This window comes from Leucoraja erinacea, chromosome 1 (genome assembly GCF_028641065.1).
Source record: "Leucoraja erinacea ecotype New England chromosome 1, Leri_hhj_1, whole genome shotgun sequence".
Taxonomy (NCBI): domain Eukaryota; kingdom Metazoa; phylum Chordata; class Chondrichthyes; order Rajiformes; family Rajidae; genus Leucoraja; species Leucoraja erinaceus.
The window spans coordinates 67,260,581-67,278,371 of NC_073377.1; the positions used below are offsets into that span (position 1 = coordinate 67,260,581).

The 17,791-nt window shown below is 45.4% G+C and overlaps 1 protein-coding gene across 1 annotated transcript in view; it reads left to right on the top strand.

Moving 5' to 3' along the window:
• Positions 1 to 17,791, top strand: part of LOC129705538 (cyclic nucleotide-gated channel rod photoreceptor subunit alpha-like) — a 69,885-nt gene that overhangs the window by 634 nt on the left and 51,460 nt on the right. Inside the window, exon 2 of the mRNA XM_055649524.1 lies at positions 5,987 to 6,037. Coding sequence (XP_055505499.1) covers positions 5,987 to 6,037 — 51 coding nt within the window. The remainder of the gene's footprint in view (positions 1 to 5,986; positions 6,038 to 17,791) is intronic.

The window sequence follows — 17,791 nt, forward strand, 5'->3', positions numbered from 1 at the left end:
CAACCCGTCCTCGCGGCCAACCAGCGGGCCTGGAGCGGCATTTCCTGTCGGGGATCGCCCAGAACCTCGTCTTCGGCGGTGGCACTGCGCTGTAGCGCTATCGCGGAGCGGGCGATGCCTTGCCTGGGTCGCCGCGCTGGAGCTTCGGTGAGCTGAGACCGCCGGGTAAAACATCGCGGAGCTGCGGGACTGTGGAGCGACCAGCTGCGGGCGGCGGCGCTGAACTTTACACCGGGAGCCTGGGATCTCTAGATGAGATCGCCAGTTGTGGAGCTCCAACCGGTGCGGCCTTGTTGGTTTTGGAAGCTGCGGCCTCCAGTGCGGAAGCGGCCGTTCTAGGGTTCCCAGGCCGCTGTGAAGACTCTCCCGACGCCGGAGCAACATCACCCGGCGAGAACGGCCTGGAACAAGTCAAGTCAAGTCAAGTTTATTTGTCACATACACATACGAGATGTGCAGTGAAATGAAAGTGGCAATGCTCGCGGACTTTTGTGCAAAAGACAAACAACAAAACAACCAAACAAATTATAAACACAATCATAACACACATATTCTTTTACATAATAAATAATAGAAGGAAAAACGTTCTGTAGAGTTAGTCCCTGTAGAGAAAGGCGTTTACAGTCCGAATTGCCTCTGGGAAGAAACTCCTTCTCAACCTCTCCATTCTCACTGCATGGCAACGGAGGCGTAGCGGCTGGAACAGTCCGTTGCAGGGGTGGAAGAGGTCTCTCATGATTTTGTTTGCTCTGGAGTTGCACCTCCTGTTGTATAGTTCCTGCAGGGGGGTGAGTGAAGTTCCCATAGTGCGTTCGGCCGAACGCACTACTCTCTGCATAGCCTTCTTGTCCTTGGCAGAGCAATTCCCGAACCAGATGGTAATGTTCCCGGACAAGATGCTTTCCACCGCCCGCTGCGTAGAAGCACTGTAGGATCCTCGGAGACACTCTGAATTTCCTCAATTGCCTGAGGTGGTAAAGACGCTGCCTTGCCTTACTCACCAGTGCTGAGGCGTGTGATGACCATGTCATATCCTCAGAGATGTGGACTCCCAGATATTTAAAACAGTTCACCCTATCCACAGGATCCCCATTTATACTCAATGGAGTGTGCCCTCCTAAAGTCCATGATCAGCTCCTTCGTTTTTTTGATGTTCAAGAGGAGGCTGTTCTCCTGGCACCAGAGTGCTAGATCAGCCACCTCCTCCCGGTAGGCCTTCTCATCATTGTCTGAGATCAGGCCCACCACCACAGTGTCATCAGCAAACTTAATTATTGAATTGGAGCTGAACCTAGCCACACAGTCATGTGTGTACAGGGAGTACAATAGGGGGCTGAGGACGCAACCCTTGGGCGATCCTGTGCTCAGGGTGAGGGACTTCGATGTATTCCCTCCCATCTTGACTACCTGGGGCCTGGCGGTGAGAAAGTCCAGGACCCAGGCACACAGGGAGGTGTTGAGCCCCAATTCCAGTAGCTTCCCGGCCAGTCTGGTGGGGAACATCGGGCTTCCGTAGAGGCAACTGTGGAGGCCTCAATGGGCCCGACTATGGGTGAACTGGGGTTGGGGACTGGACTTTGTGCCTTCCCTCATGGTGGGAGCCATTGTGGGGGGATGTTCTTTGTGTTTAAGACTCTTATTGGTGTTATGTCTGTATTCTTTTTTTTTGTGTGCTGCAAAATGTCAAAAAGCATTTCACTTCGCTACACCTGGGTGTATGTGAATGTGACTAATAAAATACCTTTGATACCTTTGATACAACACACATATATCACAACACACTTCACTTAGTAAACCTACAATTGTATGTTTTTTATTAACAATTGCTATGCATGCCTTATTTAGTTAATGGGTTTGTACTGTTGTTGATTCTTTAAGAGGGAGGATGTAGATCAGTGTCACTCATGTTATGAGTCAGCCTTTTGTAGTTACGCCCACTAGCATTACAGTAACCCTCCCTGCGTGGTTCCTGCATTATTCGAAAAACAGGCTAGCATGAACTCACCTATGGTATGTCGTTAATAAAGTCTTTGGACCTTAATCATGGTGTAAAGCTTCAGTTATTTGGACACCCACAACATAACAACATCTTAACAACATCGTAATTCTTTTTGTGCAATTAAGTTTAATTATATTTTCCTATAGCTAGGTGATCAAAACTGACCACAATACTCCAAGCTATATTTAAGAGGGAGTTAGATGTGGCCCTTGTAGCTAAGGGGATCAGGGGGTATGGAGAGAAGGCAGGTACGGGATACTGAGTTGGATGATCAGCCATGATCATATTGAATGGCGGTGCAGGCTCGAAGGGCCGAATGGCCTATTCCTGCACCTAATTTCTATGTTTCTATGTTTCTAAGGCCACACCAATGTCTTGAACAACTGTAACATAATGTCCCAACATGTTTTCAATGTCCCGACTGATGAAGGCCAGCATGCCAAAAATCTTCACCATCTTATTTAAATGGAAATTAACTTTCAGGGATCCCTCTGCTCTACAACACTCCACAGGGTCATAGAGTTTACCATGAAGGTCCTGCCCTGGTTTGACTTCTCAAAATGCAACACCTCACACTATCTGAAATGAACTCCATTAGTCATTCCTAAGCCCACTTGTCCAGCTAATCAAGATCCTGCTGTAATGTTTGATATCTACGATACCAACTATTTTAGTGTCATCTGTAAACTTACTAATCATGCTTTGTATATTCTCTTCCAAATTCCAGTTATAGTTGACAAACTGCAATGGGTCCAGCACCAATCCTTGAGGCACACCACCAGTCTTGATTCAAGAGAGAGAGTCAAGAGTGCTTTATTGTCATGTGCACCAGATACACTGTAGAACAATGAAATTCTTACTTGCTGCAGCACAACAGAATATGTAAACACCACCATAATACAATACAAACATATATCCATAATAAACTACTATACAACTATGATACAATCCTTATTGAGGATACATTCAACATCCTGTGGAGCCCAGCGGTCCCGGAACTCCCTCAGGGTGCCCACAGACAGGGCGTATTCCCTTTCTAATCCCACTCGGGCACAGACGTAACCCTGGATTAGGGGCAGGCAGCCGGCTCGGGTAGAGCCCTCCACCGCCTGGCACCTTGACTTGCGGATGGCCAGCTTGGCCAGGACATCTTCAGCCCTACCCTCTCCCCTATGCACAGGGTGTCCAAAGATGAGGATGGTGGGTGAAAAATGCAGCCAGAAGGCAAGGAGCAGCCCCTTTAGGTATTCAAACAGGGGCTGCAGCCTCACGCACTCCATGTACACGTGGTACACAGACTCTTCCAGCCCGCAAAAGTGGCAGGCGGCTGGCGAGTCTGTGAACCACGAGAGAAACAGGTTACAGGGAACACCTCGATGCATTACTCTCCACCCCAGGTCCCCAATGTAGAGGGGGAGAATCCCTGCGTAGAGGGACCTCCACCGGGGGCCCCCCTCGCGACCGGAAGGCAACACCGACCGCCACTTGGTGTCTGGATGGTGGACCAGGGCGAAGAAGTGCAGGGTGTGGAGGAGGAGCCCTTACAGGACACGCCTCCCTGCGTCTCGGACCAAGGGACCAGATGGATATTGTCCTGGATGGACTGGCCCGGGACCATGTAAGGCTGATCCTGGTGGATCACTTGGGCAAGCACTGGGCCCAGAAGATTGGCCATTGGCCTTTGCAAAGAGCTTGTAGTCGGTACAGAGGAGGGAGACTGGGCGCCAGTTCTTTAGAAGGCAGAGATCGTCCTTCTTGGGCAGAAGGACCACAACAGCCCTCCGCCAAGACAGGGGCATCTCTCTGGTGGTAACCAGCTTGGAGGGGATGATGGTATTCAACGCCGAGCTGCAGCCTATAAGCAACAACCTGACATAAGTGTTTCTATTGTACAAGTGGTCCAGTGTGTAGTGGAGAGCCAGTGAGATTGCATCCTCCGTTGATCTGTTGTGATAGTAGGCGAACTGTAGTGGGTCGAGGTTCTTGTTGAGGTAGGAGTTGATATATGCCATAACCAACCTCTCAAAGCAGTTCATCTGCATGGATGTTAGTGCCATTGGTCGATAGTCGTTGAGGCACGTCACCTTACTCTTCTTGGGCACCGGTATTATTGATGCCCTCTTAAAGCAGCTGGGAACCTCAGACCTCAATAATGAGAGGTTGAAAATGTCCGCAAAAACTCCAGCTAGTTGGGCTGCACAGGTTTTGAGAACTCGACCGGGTTCTATCAGGTCCAGGCGCTTCCCGAGGGTTCACCCCCCTGAAGGATCTCCAGTCTGAAAAAAATCTCCAGTCTGAAAAAAATCTTTCCACCCTATTCTTCCTTGCTTATCCATTGACCATCCAGAGCAGCTTACCAATCAGAACCTTATCAAAGGCCTTTGACAATCAGAACCTTATCAAAGGCCTTATATAGACAATGTTGATGACCCTGTCCTCAATAACCTTCTTGATTACTTCTTCAAAAGTGTCAATCAAATTTGTGAGACCCAATCTCCCACGCACAAAACCATGCTGACTATCCCTAATCAACTCCTGTCTTTCCAAATGCCTGTATAGTTTAGACCTCAGAATCCTCTCCAATAACTTTCCGTCCACAGATATTAGGCTTTACTGGTCTATAGAGCCCAGATTTTTCTTTGCAGCCCTTTTTTAAATAAAGGCACCACATTAGCTACCCTCCAGTCTTCCGCATCTACCCTATGTCTTATCTGTGTCATAAAAAAATGGTTATATCGGCTAACCGACAAAATCTTGAAGAGATTTTTTTTTTTTAATTTTATTTTTATTAGCAGTACAGTAACTTACATTAATACACATCACATATATCTTATTACATTATGTTGTACCACTTCATTTTTTGAGCTTTAAAAAAGATAGAAATAAAAGAAGTAAGGAAAGTAAGCAAGAATCGTGAAGGTGCAGGAAAGTGTTGGGAGAAGAAAGCCCCTTAGGGAAGGAATTAGAGAGGGAAGTAAAGAAAGGAAATAAGACCCTAGAATGAAAAGAAAAAAAGAAGAAAGGAAAAAAACAATCGCTCTATTGTAACACAAAACTCCGCCCAAAAGGATATACCAACCGTGTTTTTATTAAAAATTTATTTTATACCCCCTGTTACCAGATCCTGGTACTCTTTATATTTTAACTTACTATTGCACCTGATGAAGCCAAATTTTAGTTAAAAATATAAAAAGATATTAAATTGGCTTCTGGGCTAGCTTACATCTTATATTTAGTCTCAAATTAGGTTTGCCTCAGGTTGCGGTGTGTGAGATAATAAATCCTATAACATTGTCTCCCAAGTGACAAGCAGAGAGGAGAAGCTAGAGAGATCTCTTTGATGTAAGATGTCATAAACCAAATGGCCAATGTTTATGGGGGAGGAGGCGAAGTGACGAGAGAGGTTTATGAGGGGCGAAGTGACGAGAGAGGAACCAGGGAAGTGGAAAGATAAGATGCCATAAACCAAATGGTCTATGTTTATGAGGGACCAAGTGACAGAGAGGAAGCAGCGAAAGAGCTAGGGTGATCTCTTTGAAGATAAAATGACCTAAAACAAATGGCCAATGTTTTTAGTATATCTTGTACCATGTAAACAAAAGGCCTTTGATGTGATGCATTCTGTGGAAACCTTTTCCTGTACCTCTGACCATGACTAATGTCTGTGGAATGTGCTAAGGGGACAAAAAACCCTATTTAAGGCAATGTAATTCTGTTGTTCAGAGAAGGGGACCGAGGACAGTCGAGTGTCTACATTGGTCACTTAGCTGGAATTCTCGCTCCCTTCCTTCGGCCGATGTTAAGTAAAGTTTTGAACTGGTCTACCAAACAGTTTGTGTGGTGTCTGTTTATTAAGAAGCGAACCTGGTTTAGTAGTTATAAAAGTAACTTTTTCACACCTTATGCTTGTAATAGTTCCGTAAATGCAGACATAAAGACATAAAAGACATAAAATTGATAAAGACATAAAAATTCTTGTCTATTTAGTTCGCTCAAGAGAATGATGTGTTGTGGCATCAGCATAAAAGTGGACCTAAGGTACAATGTGGAGGGTTGTTGATAGTTGTCCACTTTGAGGAGAGCATAGGTATACTAACAATGAAGATGATGCATGATGTCAAACAGAAAGATATGTCTTCTTGCGAATGAAAGATAAATAAACCAAAGGAATAGTTAGATCTCAAGCCAGGTGTTGAGCAGCTAGGTTGTTCTTTCTGCATCAATGTCTACCAGGCCTTGAGCTCCATTTGGTGGGTGGTAGAGATGACATGGTTGGCTCTCTGTTGTTCTGCTCCGCATTCACAGGCTGGGCTCTGGCGGAGCCCCCATCTCCACATGCTGGCATTGAAACGGGTGACGGGACTTCAGTCTGGGTGGCTTCTGCTCTCTGCTGATAGCCTGATGGAGGAGGCGATCCGGGTCCATGGCACGACAGGATAGTTCAAGAGCTGCTGCTTGCCTTCGGATCCCTGCAGGCGGAATGCCTGCAAGTATAGAGAGCTGCTCGACTGGAGTAGGTTGAAGGCACGCAGTGATGGTTCGCAAGGTGCTGTTCAAGCTCATGTCTGCTAGGCTAGTATGTCTGCTTCTACTCAATACGGGTGCGCAGTACTCAGCTGGAGCATACACAAGATCGAAGGCAGAGGTGTGAAGTGTTGATGGATTGGCTCCCCAACTTGTTCCTGCCAGGCATCGGATGAAGCCACCTTGTCGCGGAGACCAGCCAGGTGTTGACGAAATGTAAGTGACATGTCCTGATTTACGCCGAGATAAGTGGGTGTTTGTTGGAAGTCCAAGTGCCTATTGTTAACGAAGACAGCTAGCTCTCGCTTAGCTTCCTTGTTGTTTAGATGGAATGCTGTTGACACTGTTTGCCTTCACTCAGCTTTAACCATATAACCATATAACCATACAACAATTACAGCACGGAAACAGGCCATCTTGACCCTTCTAGTCCGTGCCGAACACGTATTCTCCCCTAGTCCCATATACCTGCGCTCCATTCCTTTCCCGTCTATATAACTATCCAATTTATTTTTAAATGATAAAAACGAACCTGCCTCCACCACCTTCACTGGAAGCTCATTCCACACAGCCACCACTCTCTGAGTAAAGAAGTTCCCCCTCATGTTACCCCTAAACTTCTGTCCCTTAATTCTCAAGTCATGTCCCCTTGTTTGAATCTTCCCTACTCTCAGTGGGAAAAGCTTATCCACGTCAACTCTGTCTATCCCTCTCATCATTTTAAAGACCTCCATCAAGTCCCCCCTTAACCTTCTGCATTCCAAAGAATAAAGCTCTAACTTGTTCAACCTTTCTCTGTAACTTAGTTGCTGAAGTCCAGGCAAAATATTCTAGTAAAGGTCTCCTCTGTACTCTCTCTATTTTGTTGACATCCTTCCTATAATTAGGCGACCAAAATTGTACACCATACTCCAGAATTGGCCTCACCAATGCCTTGTACAATTTTAACATTACATCCCAACTTCTATACTCAATGCTCGGATTTATAAAGGCTAGCATACCAAAAGCTTTCTTTACCACCCTATCTACATGAGATTCCACTTTCAGAGAACTGTGCAGTTATTCCCAGATCTCTCTGTTGACCTGCATTCTTCAATTACCTACCATTTACCATGTACGTCCTATTTTGATTTGTCCTGCCAAGGTGTAGCACCTCACACTTATCAGCATTAAACTCCATCTGCCATCTTTCAGCCCACTCTTCCAACTGGCATAAATCTATCTGTAGACTTTGAAAATCTACTTCATTATCCACAACCCCACCTATCTTAGTATCATCTGCATACTTACTAATCCAATTTACCACACCATCATCCAATCATTGATGTACATGACAAACAACAGTGGACCCAACACAGATCCCTGTGGCACCCCACTAGTCACTGGCCTCCAACCTGACAAACAACCATCCACCATTACTCTCTGACATCTCCCATTCAGCCACTGTTGAATCCATCTTGCTACTCCACCATTAATACCCAACAATTGAACCTTCTTAACCAACCTTCCATGAGTAACCTTGTCAAAGGCCTTACTGAAGTCCATAAACACAACATCCACTGCTTTATCCTCATCGATTTCCCGAGTAACCTCTTAAAAAAATTCAAGAAGATTAGTCAAACATGACTGTCCAGGCACAAATCCATGTTGACTGTTCCTAATCAGACCCTGTTTATCCAGATGCTTATATATATTATCTCTAAGTATCCTTTCCATTAATTGGCCCACCACTGACGTCAAACTAACAGGTCTATAATTGCTAGGTTTACTCTTAGACCCTTTTTTAACAATGGAACAATATGCGCAGTACGCCAATCCTCCGGCACTATTCCCGTTTCTAATGACATTTGAAATATTTCTGCCATAGCCCCTGCTATTTTTACACTAACTTCCGTCAATGTCCTAGGGAATATCCTGTCCGGACCTGGAGACTTATCCACTTTTATATTTCTCAAAAGTGTCAGTACTTCCTCTTCTTTGAATCTCATAGTTTCCATAGCTACTCTACTTGTTTCCCTTACCTCACACAATTCAATATCCTTCTCCTTGGTGAATACCGAAGAAAAGAAATTGTTCAATATCTCCCCCATCTCTTTTGGCTCTGCAGATAGCTGTCCACTCTGTCTCTCTAATGGACCAATTTTATCCCTTGTTATCCTTTTGCTATTAATATAGCTGTAGAAACCCTTTGGATTTACTTTCACCTTACTTGCCAAAGCAACCTCATATATTCTTTTAGCTTTTCTAATTTCTTTCTTAAGATTCTTTTTACATTTCTTCACGCGGCCTCCATAAAATTGTGTCCCCCCTGTCCCCCAGTCCCCTCCATATTTTGATAGCGATTTCTGTGCCTGGATATCAGCTCCATGATGTAGTGTATCATGCACCTGTCTGGCAGCACCCGAAGTAGCTTTGCAGTTAGTCCCCGGTGCCACACGGTGTCACAGGCAGCTGTCAGATCTGTAAGAACAGCTCCTGCCTTCTCATTTGCCTCAAAGCACTCCTCGATGTCTTGGGTGAGGAAGGTTACCTGGTCAGCAGTTATTCGACCATGGCAGAAATCAGTCTGCTCGTGGGGTAGTTGAGGGTCTATGATGGGGTTGATACGCCCGTGGATCAGCCTCTCAAGGAGTTTGTATGGGATGCGGAGGAGCGAGATGGGCCGGTAGCTTTTAGGATCCTCCTTTGGCTTGTTCGACTTCAGGAGGAACACACACCAGATATGTGAACACACATTAAAAGATTTGAGCAGCACAGACTACAATTTTAAGAAAAGTAATTACTTTATAGCAGGTAACAGACTACTGACCGACCGACTACAAACCCACTGACTCCCATGGCTATCTGGACTACACTTCTTCCCACCCTACTTCCTGTAAGAACTCTATCCCCTACTCCCAATTCCTCTGTCTACGCCGCATCTGCACCCAGGATGAGGTGTTCCAAACCAGGGCATCGGAGATGTCATCATTCTTTAGGGAACCCATCTTCGACTATAAATGAGGCTCTCACCAGGGTCTCCTCTATATCTCATAGCTCTGCTCTCACCTCCCATCCCCACACTCATAACAAGGACAGTCCCCTTCCCACCCAAACCCCTGGTACTTTCCCTTCCAACCGCAGGAAATGCTACACTTGTCACTTTACCTCCCCCCTTGACTCCATTCAAGGATCCAAGCAGTCTTTCCAGATGTGGCAGAGGTTCACCTGCACCTCCTCCAACCTCATTTCTCGCATCTGCTGTTCTAGGTGTTAGCTGCTCTACATCGGTGGGACCAAGCGTAGGCTTGGCGATCGCTTCGCCCAACACATCTGCTCAGTCTGCAATATCCAACCTGATCTCCCGGTGGCCCAGCATTTCAACTCCATCTCCCACTCCGAATCCGACCTTTCTGTCCTGGGCCTCCTCCATGGCCAGACTGAATCCCACCGCAAATTGGAGAAGCAGCACCTCATATTTTGCTTGGGCAGTTTACACCCCAGCGGTATGAACATTGACCTCCAATTTCAGGTAATCCTTGCTTTATCCCCTCCCTCCCCTCCCCTTCCCAGCTCTCCCGCAGCCCATTGTCTCTGCCTCTTCCTTTCTTCTCTCCTGCCCCCCCCCCCCCCCCCCCCCACATCAGTCTGAAGAAGTGTCTCGGCCCAAAATGTCACCTATTCCTTCGCTCCATAGATGCTCCTCACCTGCTGAGTTTCTCCAGCATTTTTGTCTACCTTCGATTTTTCCAGCATCTGCAGTTCTTTCTTAAACTTTATAGCACATATCTGTAGAGGTATCAAAGTTCCCGATGTTGGGGAAGTCCAGAACAAGGGGTCACAGTTTAAGGATAAGGGGGAAAATCTTTTAGGACCGAGATGAGAATAAAAGTTTCACTTAGAGAGTGGTGAATCTCTGGAATTCTCTGCCACAGAAGGTAGTTGAGGCCAGTTCATTGGCCATATTTAAGAGGGAGTTAGATGTGGCCCTTGTGGCTAAAGGGATCAGGGGGTATGGAGAGAAGGCAGGTACAGGATACTGAGTTGGATGATCAGCCATGATCATATTGAATGGCGGTGCAGGCTGGAAGGGCCGAATGGCCTACTCCTGCACCTATTGTCTATGTTTCTATGTTTCTATGTTTAATTGCAAGGGTGCCATGGATTCTCAATGTGGATACAATGATGGAAACAATGGAAAGCACAATGGTCAAGGGATGCTTTTGGCCAAAACATGAACTCCATCATTTGGTAAAATAGGAAAAGAATCTGATGGAAATTCCAAGTCATTGGTGAGACCTGAAGGAGGTGAGAAAGGACTTATTTTTCAATGTGTGAACAGTCAGCCAATAGATAATGGTATCAATGGTGAGAACAGTTCAAAGAAGAAGGAAAGAGTCCACAAGCTATTCTGGTGGAGATGCAGTCGTTGGGCATCCATAGGGAAAATTAAATGTGCAACATCCCTTTTTTCAGGCTTACCCTCATTTAATTTCCCATCACATTGATGGCTGCATTGGTGTGGGTTCCTCTACATTTCCAATATCTCCCATGAACACATGTTCAGATTGCAGCCTTTGGTAACCATGATGAAAGAGCAACACCGGGGACCTGTGTATAGTTAATCAGATTTATGTTGTGAAATACATTGTAAATAGCACATTTAGCACCACATTTAGGTCACTGTTTTAAACTTGCTGAAAACATGTCTCCTTAGTTAAGATATCATTAAACTACCCTGAGATATATTCCTTTCTATTATGTGCTTTATCTCAGATAATATCAATATTGTATTTGAGAGTTTAATAGATTGGATGGCTGACCTAGTCCATCTCTCAGCACTTCCACCATTGTTGAACACAGCCTTTTCCTAAAGAGAGGAAAAATAGTAAGATTAAACGAGAACTTACCAGTTTGAAGTTTGATCTTTATTTTATGAGGAGTTACGATGAGGGATTACGTGAAGACCTCGCCAGCACGCGTGCGAGACATTCTTCAAAGTAACGGTGTAGAATCACAGAAAATAGTAATTGAAGTAAACATAGTAAAGACAAGGAGAACTAAGATACCAGTTGACCTTTATAGTTGAGGGCGGGAGCAGACGGCACGTAATCCCTCATCGTAACTCCTCATAAAATAAAGATCAAACTTCAAACTGGTAAGTTCTCGTTTAATCTTACTATTTTACTTCGGAGTCATGTGAGTGACTACGTGAAGATTTTAAAACTCTGTGATTTCAAGCCGTGGAACAGTCCATGCTTCATTCACTGCCGAAGTCACTCAAGAGAGGAAGTATGTTATTGTATTCAGACATGCATCCAATTCGGGCAATAACAATTTATTTTAACAAAATAATCCTCCCTAGGCTATTTATATTGCAGAATTCAAACTCAATTCTGCAATACCGCAGGTTTGGTTATTGGTTTATTATAAAGAATTGGAAGGTCTTTCTCTTGACCATCCTGCTGTAGCCAGGATATGGTCCATAGGCACTTCCTTGTCTCTAGCTGCCAGTGTTGCTGTTGCCCTTGTGGATAGAAACTTAAGATGTCAGTATCTACCCCAGCAGTTCCCAAGCCTGTCTGAGCCATCTAGCGATGGTTAGTGCTGATACCCAGCCATTAGGCTGTTTATGGCTGCCCATAGTGCTAATTTACTTCCTCTTAAGTTTTAGTAGTTTTAAGGTATAATAGAAGGTGTGTCATTACACATAGTCGGGTGTCAGATGGGTATATCTGGAATTCCAAATTTTGTCCTGATGATCATGGTCTATCTTGTTTAACAAGCTCTAATATGCGAAGTTATCTTTTCTGGAGATGCCATCATTTATCCCAGTCTCAGTTTATGTAGAAACTGGACCCCTAGAGCTGAGACCAGTACTATCAGCATACTGTTTTTAAATGTCAGTCATTACCCCCCCCCCCCCCCCCCCCCCCCCCCCCCCCCCCCCCCCCCCAGGGACAGGGACTGGTGCCCCTAGCAATTTTAGTACAACACTGACGTCCCATATCTGGGAGTACTTCCCTCTAGGAGGGTTGGTGTTGAAATAATCCTCATAAGTTTGACAACTAGAGGGTGAGATCCCATGGAGAGTTGTCATGGCACCTGCCACCAGCAAGCTGACAGGGCACTCCTGCATAATTATAGTACTGCAGCTCAGTCCTTCATCTACATGAAGGCTGGATAGGAATTCCCAGGCCATTGGTGGTTGTCGCTGTATTATACGCTACACCAGCCCTTGTTGATTCTTGATAGGCTGCCGTGATCAAGCTCATGGTCCTGTCCGCCAGCCCGGATCTAGCATTGTGGACTATGGTTCGGAGACTATGTCCGAAACCACAGGGATCCATGGCTGTGTAGGCCAATCAGGTACTTTCAAGACACTTGATGTTGAGTCCATATGTGTTTTTGCTTAGGATCCGATTGATGAGGCAGGAGGGAAAAACATTGTGAACAATTATTCCGCATTAAGTGAGTAACGTCCATTGCTGCTGCCCCAAGTGTGGTTCACAAGCGGCATATGTTGGTAACTGGTGATTGGGTCTAGATGCAAATGGATCGATATCTGGTGTCCCTCTTTTGGTAATATCAGCAACTTTTTTGTGGTCCAACAGCCATTCGATGCTGTCATTGAATTTTCATGACCTGGTATATGGCTCAGTATTGAGCTTACCTGGTAGGTAAGTTTGCTGATAGTCAAATATGTATGTTAACACACCATAGCCAAATATATTGGCCAGATTGACACATGGTATCGATCTTTTCTCCCATATGATTAATATATGCCACCACTGTGATATTATCAATTCGTAGGCGGACATGCAGATGGTGCATTGTTAGCAGTAGGCTTTTAGACCATAAAACGCACCCAACACCAGTGTTTTTAGTAATTCATTATTTTGTAGGTTTATCCAAGTCTGCTTTACTCTTTGGCAATGTTACAGATATATGGATAACGCTAATTGTAAATCCCAGAAGGTCCAGTTGTGGATGCCGTCAACTTAGATTTATCTGGATGGAGATGACCCTAGAGTTTCACCCAATGTTTGGTAGCTAAAACTGCTGATTTAGCTAGATCTAGGGTTTTTTCCCCACAATTGATATATCATCAAGATATGCCATGACAATAGGTTTTTGTTTCTAATATTGCCAAGGCCCATTTTAATACCTTGGTGAAAAGTCTTGGGGCTGAAGTTAGACCATTAGACAACGCTATGCCCTGCCATTGTTGCCCCATCCAGTTAAATTTTAGGTATCGACAATGATCCCTCCATGTTTCCCAAAACAAGTGTAATATTCCCCCTGTTAGTACAGGTCATACACCTTTATGTTCTGGAAGGAACCAGATCCACCTACTTACCTGGTTGCCGGTGGTACGTCCCTTTCTTCAATTTCTGCCTCTTCTGCAGAAGAGGCGCCGGAGTGCGGGGTTGGCACGTTTTCCATGAGGGTCGCTCTGGGCCTTGGCCTGAAAGGACCTTCGTGGTGCTGCGCGGCCCTCATGCTTTCACCAGAGTCCTGGTGTTGATACCTGCTGGTGGTTGCATAGGGGTGCTGCCATTGCTGATGACGCTGTTATGAGCCCGACAGCTTTAATCTCTTTGTCGAGCTTTTCTCTGTACCATCGTCTGGGCGAGCAACCAATGATATGCCTGCTGTCAGAAGTTTTGAAATCTTCTGTAGTTTGACCTCCTGGGTTTTTGTGCCAGTCCCACTGTACCCCCAGATCGCATTGTTTGCTGCAGGCATTTTTAAAATGAAGTAAAGTTCACAGGAGGCCTATACTTCTGCGTAATTTTGTTGCCTGTTCCTGCAGAAGATGGAAGTACAGGTAGTCGATGCTGGCCGCCAGCCTGGTCTGTAATGGTACTTTTTGTTGATCCGTAATTTTGGTGATCACTCCCAGTAGCTCCTTAGGATTCTGCACCCCCTGCACACTGCCGTTTTCTTCAGCCATGTCCCCTTCTTCCGGACCAGCCCAGCCCTGGTCCACAACGCATTCCTCTATCGAGGGAGATGCATTGTTTTACAGCCCTCGATAAGGTGCTGTTGTGGGAGTGCGAAGACTCCCATAGTGAGCTTGCTCCATCTCCCGGAGCAAGTCACGGGCGGACCTCTGCTGCACTCGGGCAGCGCGCCCCTTCGGCCGGACTCAGATGAGTATGATCGGCCGGGCTGAATCCTGCTGGGCTTTGCCTCCAGCCTGCTGCGCTGCTTTGAGCTGTACGACTCATGGCGCTGGATTCAGCTTGGAGTCGGTAAGTGGACCTTAGTAACCACGCCAACGGTCACTTTCACTGTCCTTGGGCAGTGCGTCCTTCTGGCCGGACTCCCTGAGTCTATCGGCCGTACCGACTCCTGCCTGCCTGCAGCCCGCTGTGTTGTTTCCAGGTATACAGCTCGCGGTGCTGGGCTCAGCCTGCGCTGGTCGTACCCGGCTGTCGGCTGCCGGAACCTTCCTAGTTCCTCACAGCCTGCAGTCTTGGAACCGCTGTTTGCCCATGGCTGTCGGAACTTTCCCTAGTTCCCCGCAGCCTGCGGTCCTGGAACCGTTGTTTGCCCATGGCTGTCGGCTGCCGGAACCTTCCTGGTTCCCCGCAGCCTGCGGTCCTGGAACCGCTGGGCGTCCATGGTGCCGGCTGCCGGGAACTGCCTTGTTCCCCGCGGCAGCTTGTGGTCCTGGAGCCGCTGGTAGCTCGTGGCTGTCGGCTGCCGGGAACTGCCTTGTTCCCCGCAGGCAGCCTGCGGTCCAGGTCCGTTTTTTCTTCCCCTTGTCCAACGTGCTGTAACATAAAGCACAGCAAGGGGAAGAATACAACTTCAGTTTTTCCTTACCTGTGTAGGTCCGTTTGAATTTTTCCCGCGGGAGCGCTCCACGCCCGCCCGTCGCTGTTGCACTGCGTGGGACGCAATGACACGCACGCGTGCTGGCGGGGTCTTCACGTGGTCACTCACGTGACTCCGAAGTAAAATAGGGATTGAATGAATACATGTTCTCCACAGATGCTGCCTGACCTTCTGAATTCCATCCAGCACTTAACCCTATAGTCTTGCTCAGTAATGAATAAAGTGTTCCAAACCGAGTCAGATTGAAAAAGCACAGATTGTCACAGTGTCTTTGTGGGGAGCTCAAGATCAATAAGATATTGTGATTTACAGTTTTTTTTGGTTTCTGTCGTCAAACATGTTGGCCTAATTGCATATTGTGAAATCAGACTAGTTTCTTCATCTCCTGGCAATGACCACCATGTTCTGAGGCCTCCTGGCCTCTCTCCACTGGCTCCCTGTGCAGTTCCGTATAAATTTCAAGACCATCCTCTATGTCTACAAAGCCCTCAATGGGCTTGCACCCTGCTACATTAAAAGTCTTCTCATCCACCACACCACCTCCAGGTCCCTCAGATTGGCCGACTTGGGGTTGCTGAATGTCCCATGGTCTAGGCATAAGCTCAGGGGCGACCGCGCCTTTGCGGTTGCAGTTCCTAGACTGTGGAACAGCATCCCGCTTCCTATCGAAACTGCCCCCTCCATCGACTCCTTTAAGTCTCGACTAAATACTTATCTGTATACCCAAGCCTTTCCTGACGTCCTCTGAGCAAGGACTATATGTGTATATGTATGTAGTTTGCTTGTTTATACTATTCTTATAACAAATGTAAAGCACTTTGGTCAGCGAGAGTTGTTTTTTAAACGTGGTATATAAATAAATGTGACTTGACTTGACTGTTTCTTGAGGTGGATGTTTGTATTCGGTAATATTTAGACATTCAAATTATAGAGTCATAGAATCATGCATCACAGAAACAGGCCTTTAGGTCTACCGAGTCCATGCTGACCATTGAACACACAATTATATTAATTTTACAGTATTCCCACATTATTCTCTCCACGTTCCCATTAAATCCCCTCAGATTCTCCGAGTGGTCATTTACCCTAACAAAGCACACTTTTTTGGAATATGGACAGAAACCGGAGCTCCATGGAAAAATCCGCACATTCACAGTGAGTAACTGCAAACTCCACAAAGGCACGAGAGGTTTGGATTGAACCCAGGTCATGGGAGCTAGCTGTTCTACCAGCTGCACCACTATGCCAGGCTTGACCCATTTGCACAACATTGCAAACTTTACCATCTAAATTGTTACTCAGGTCATATTTAGATATAGCATTGCTGCATAGGCTGCCTGTATTACATGATGTCTACTTTAATCTTAATCAAAGTTAGGGTGTGTGTGCTGCAAGTCAATTGACATGTACCAGCATCCCGCTGGCTAACCACACTTATTGTGGGTTACATGCATTAACATAATAATGTACAAAGTATTTTAGAATATTTAGTTCCCACCTCTATCTTATCTGCTCTTATTTTTTATGCTTTCACTGATTGCATGAAATCTATTTTTATGCAGATTAGGGCTTATGGATGTGGCTGGTTCTAATAGGATTTTGAAGAATTATACAAAGCTGACGAAGCAGCATTTGGTACAAGATTAAAACTAGCCTAGTAAAAGGAAAATCTCAGTACCACATAACCCATTGCTCAAGGTTATCTATTTGAACTGAATATGCTCTGGATCTGGTACAGGAAATTGATATAGAAACAAATTAAAAAGAAGAAGTGGAAAGCTCTTAATTGTTGCCAGATATTAGAAATATTACTAAAAGAAATATTACTAAAATAAATATTTCAGATATATACTGTACAACTATAGTACTAATTTTAACAGCAGGTCACTTGTATTGGGGAGATCATACAAATGCAAAATAACACATCACAATAATCAAAAAGCATAGTACAATGTTTAAGGATAAATATAAATGGAAAATATCAGAGTACTTTAATTCCTTTAACAAAATGGTCTGCCTCTTCTTGTACTCCTTTTAAACTTACCCCTTTACCCTAGGTTGACTCTTCTTTCCAAAATGCATCATGCCATAACGCTCACAGTTAAATGTCATCTTGTAGGTTTCTGCCCATTCCATTTCCTGACACATTCCTCTGTTTACTACAATTCGGAGTTTTGTGCCAACAGCAGTATTTGAAATTATGTCCTGTTTATCCAAGTCATTAATATAAATCCAAACAAACTTGTCCTTTTACTCAGTCACCCTGTGAGGTATCGAGAAACAGTTGTTTATTGTTACTGTCGTTTTGAATGAAATTACGGGATTTTAAATTATCCATTAGCCATTTTTGTATCTCTTGATATTGATATCAATTGATATCAATATCAATATCAACTGTTATCAAGCAACTGAACCCATCTAACTACATCTAGAGAGCAGTCC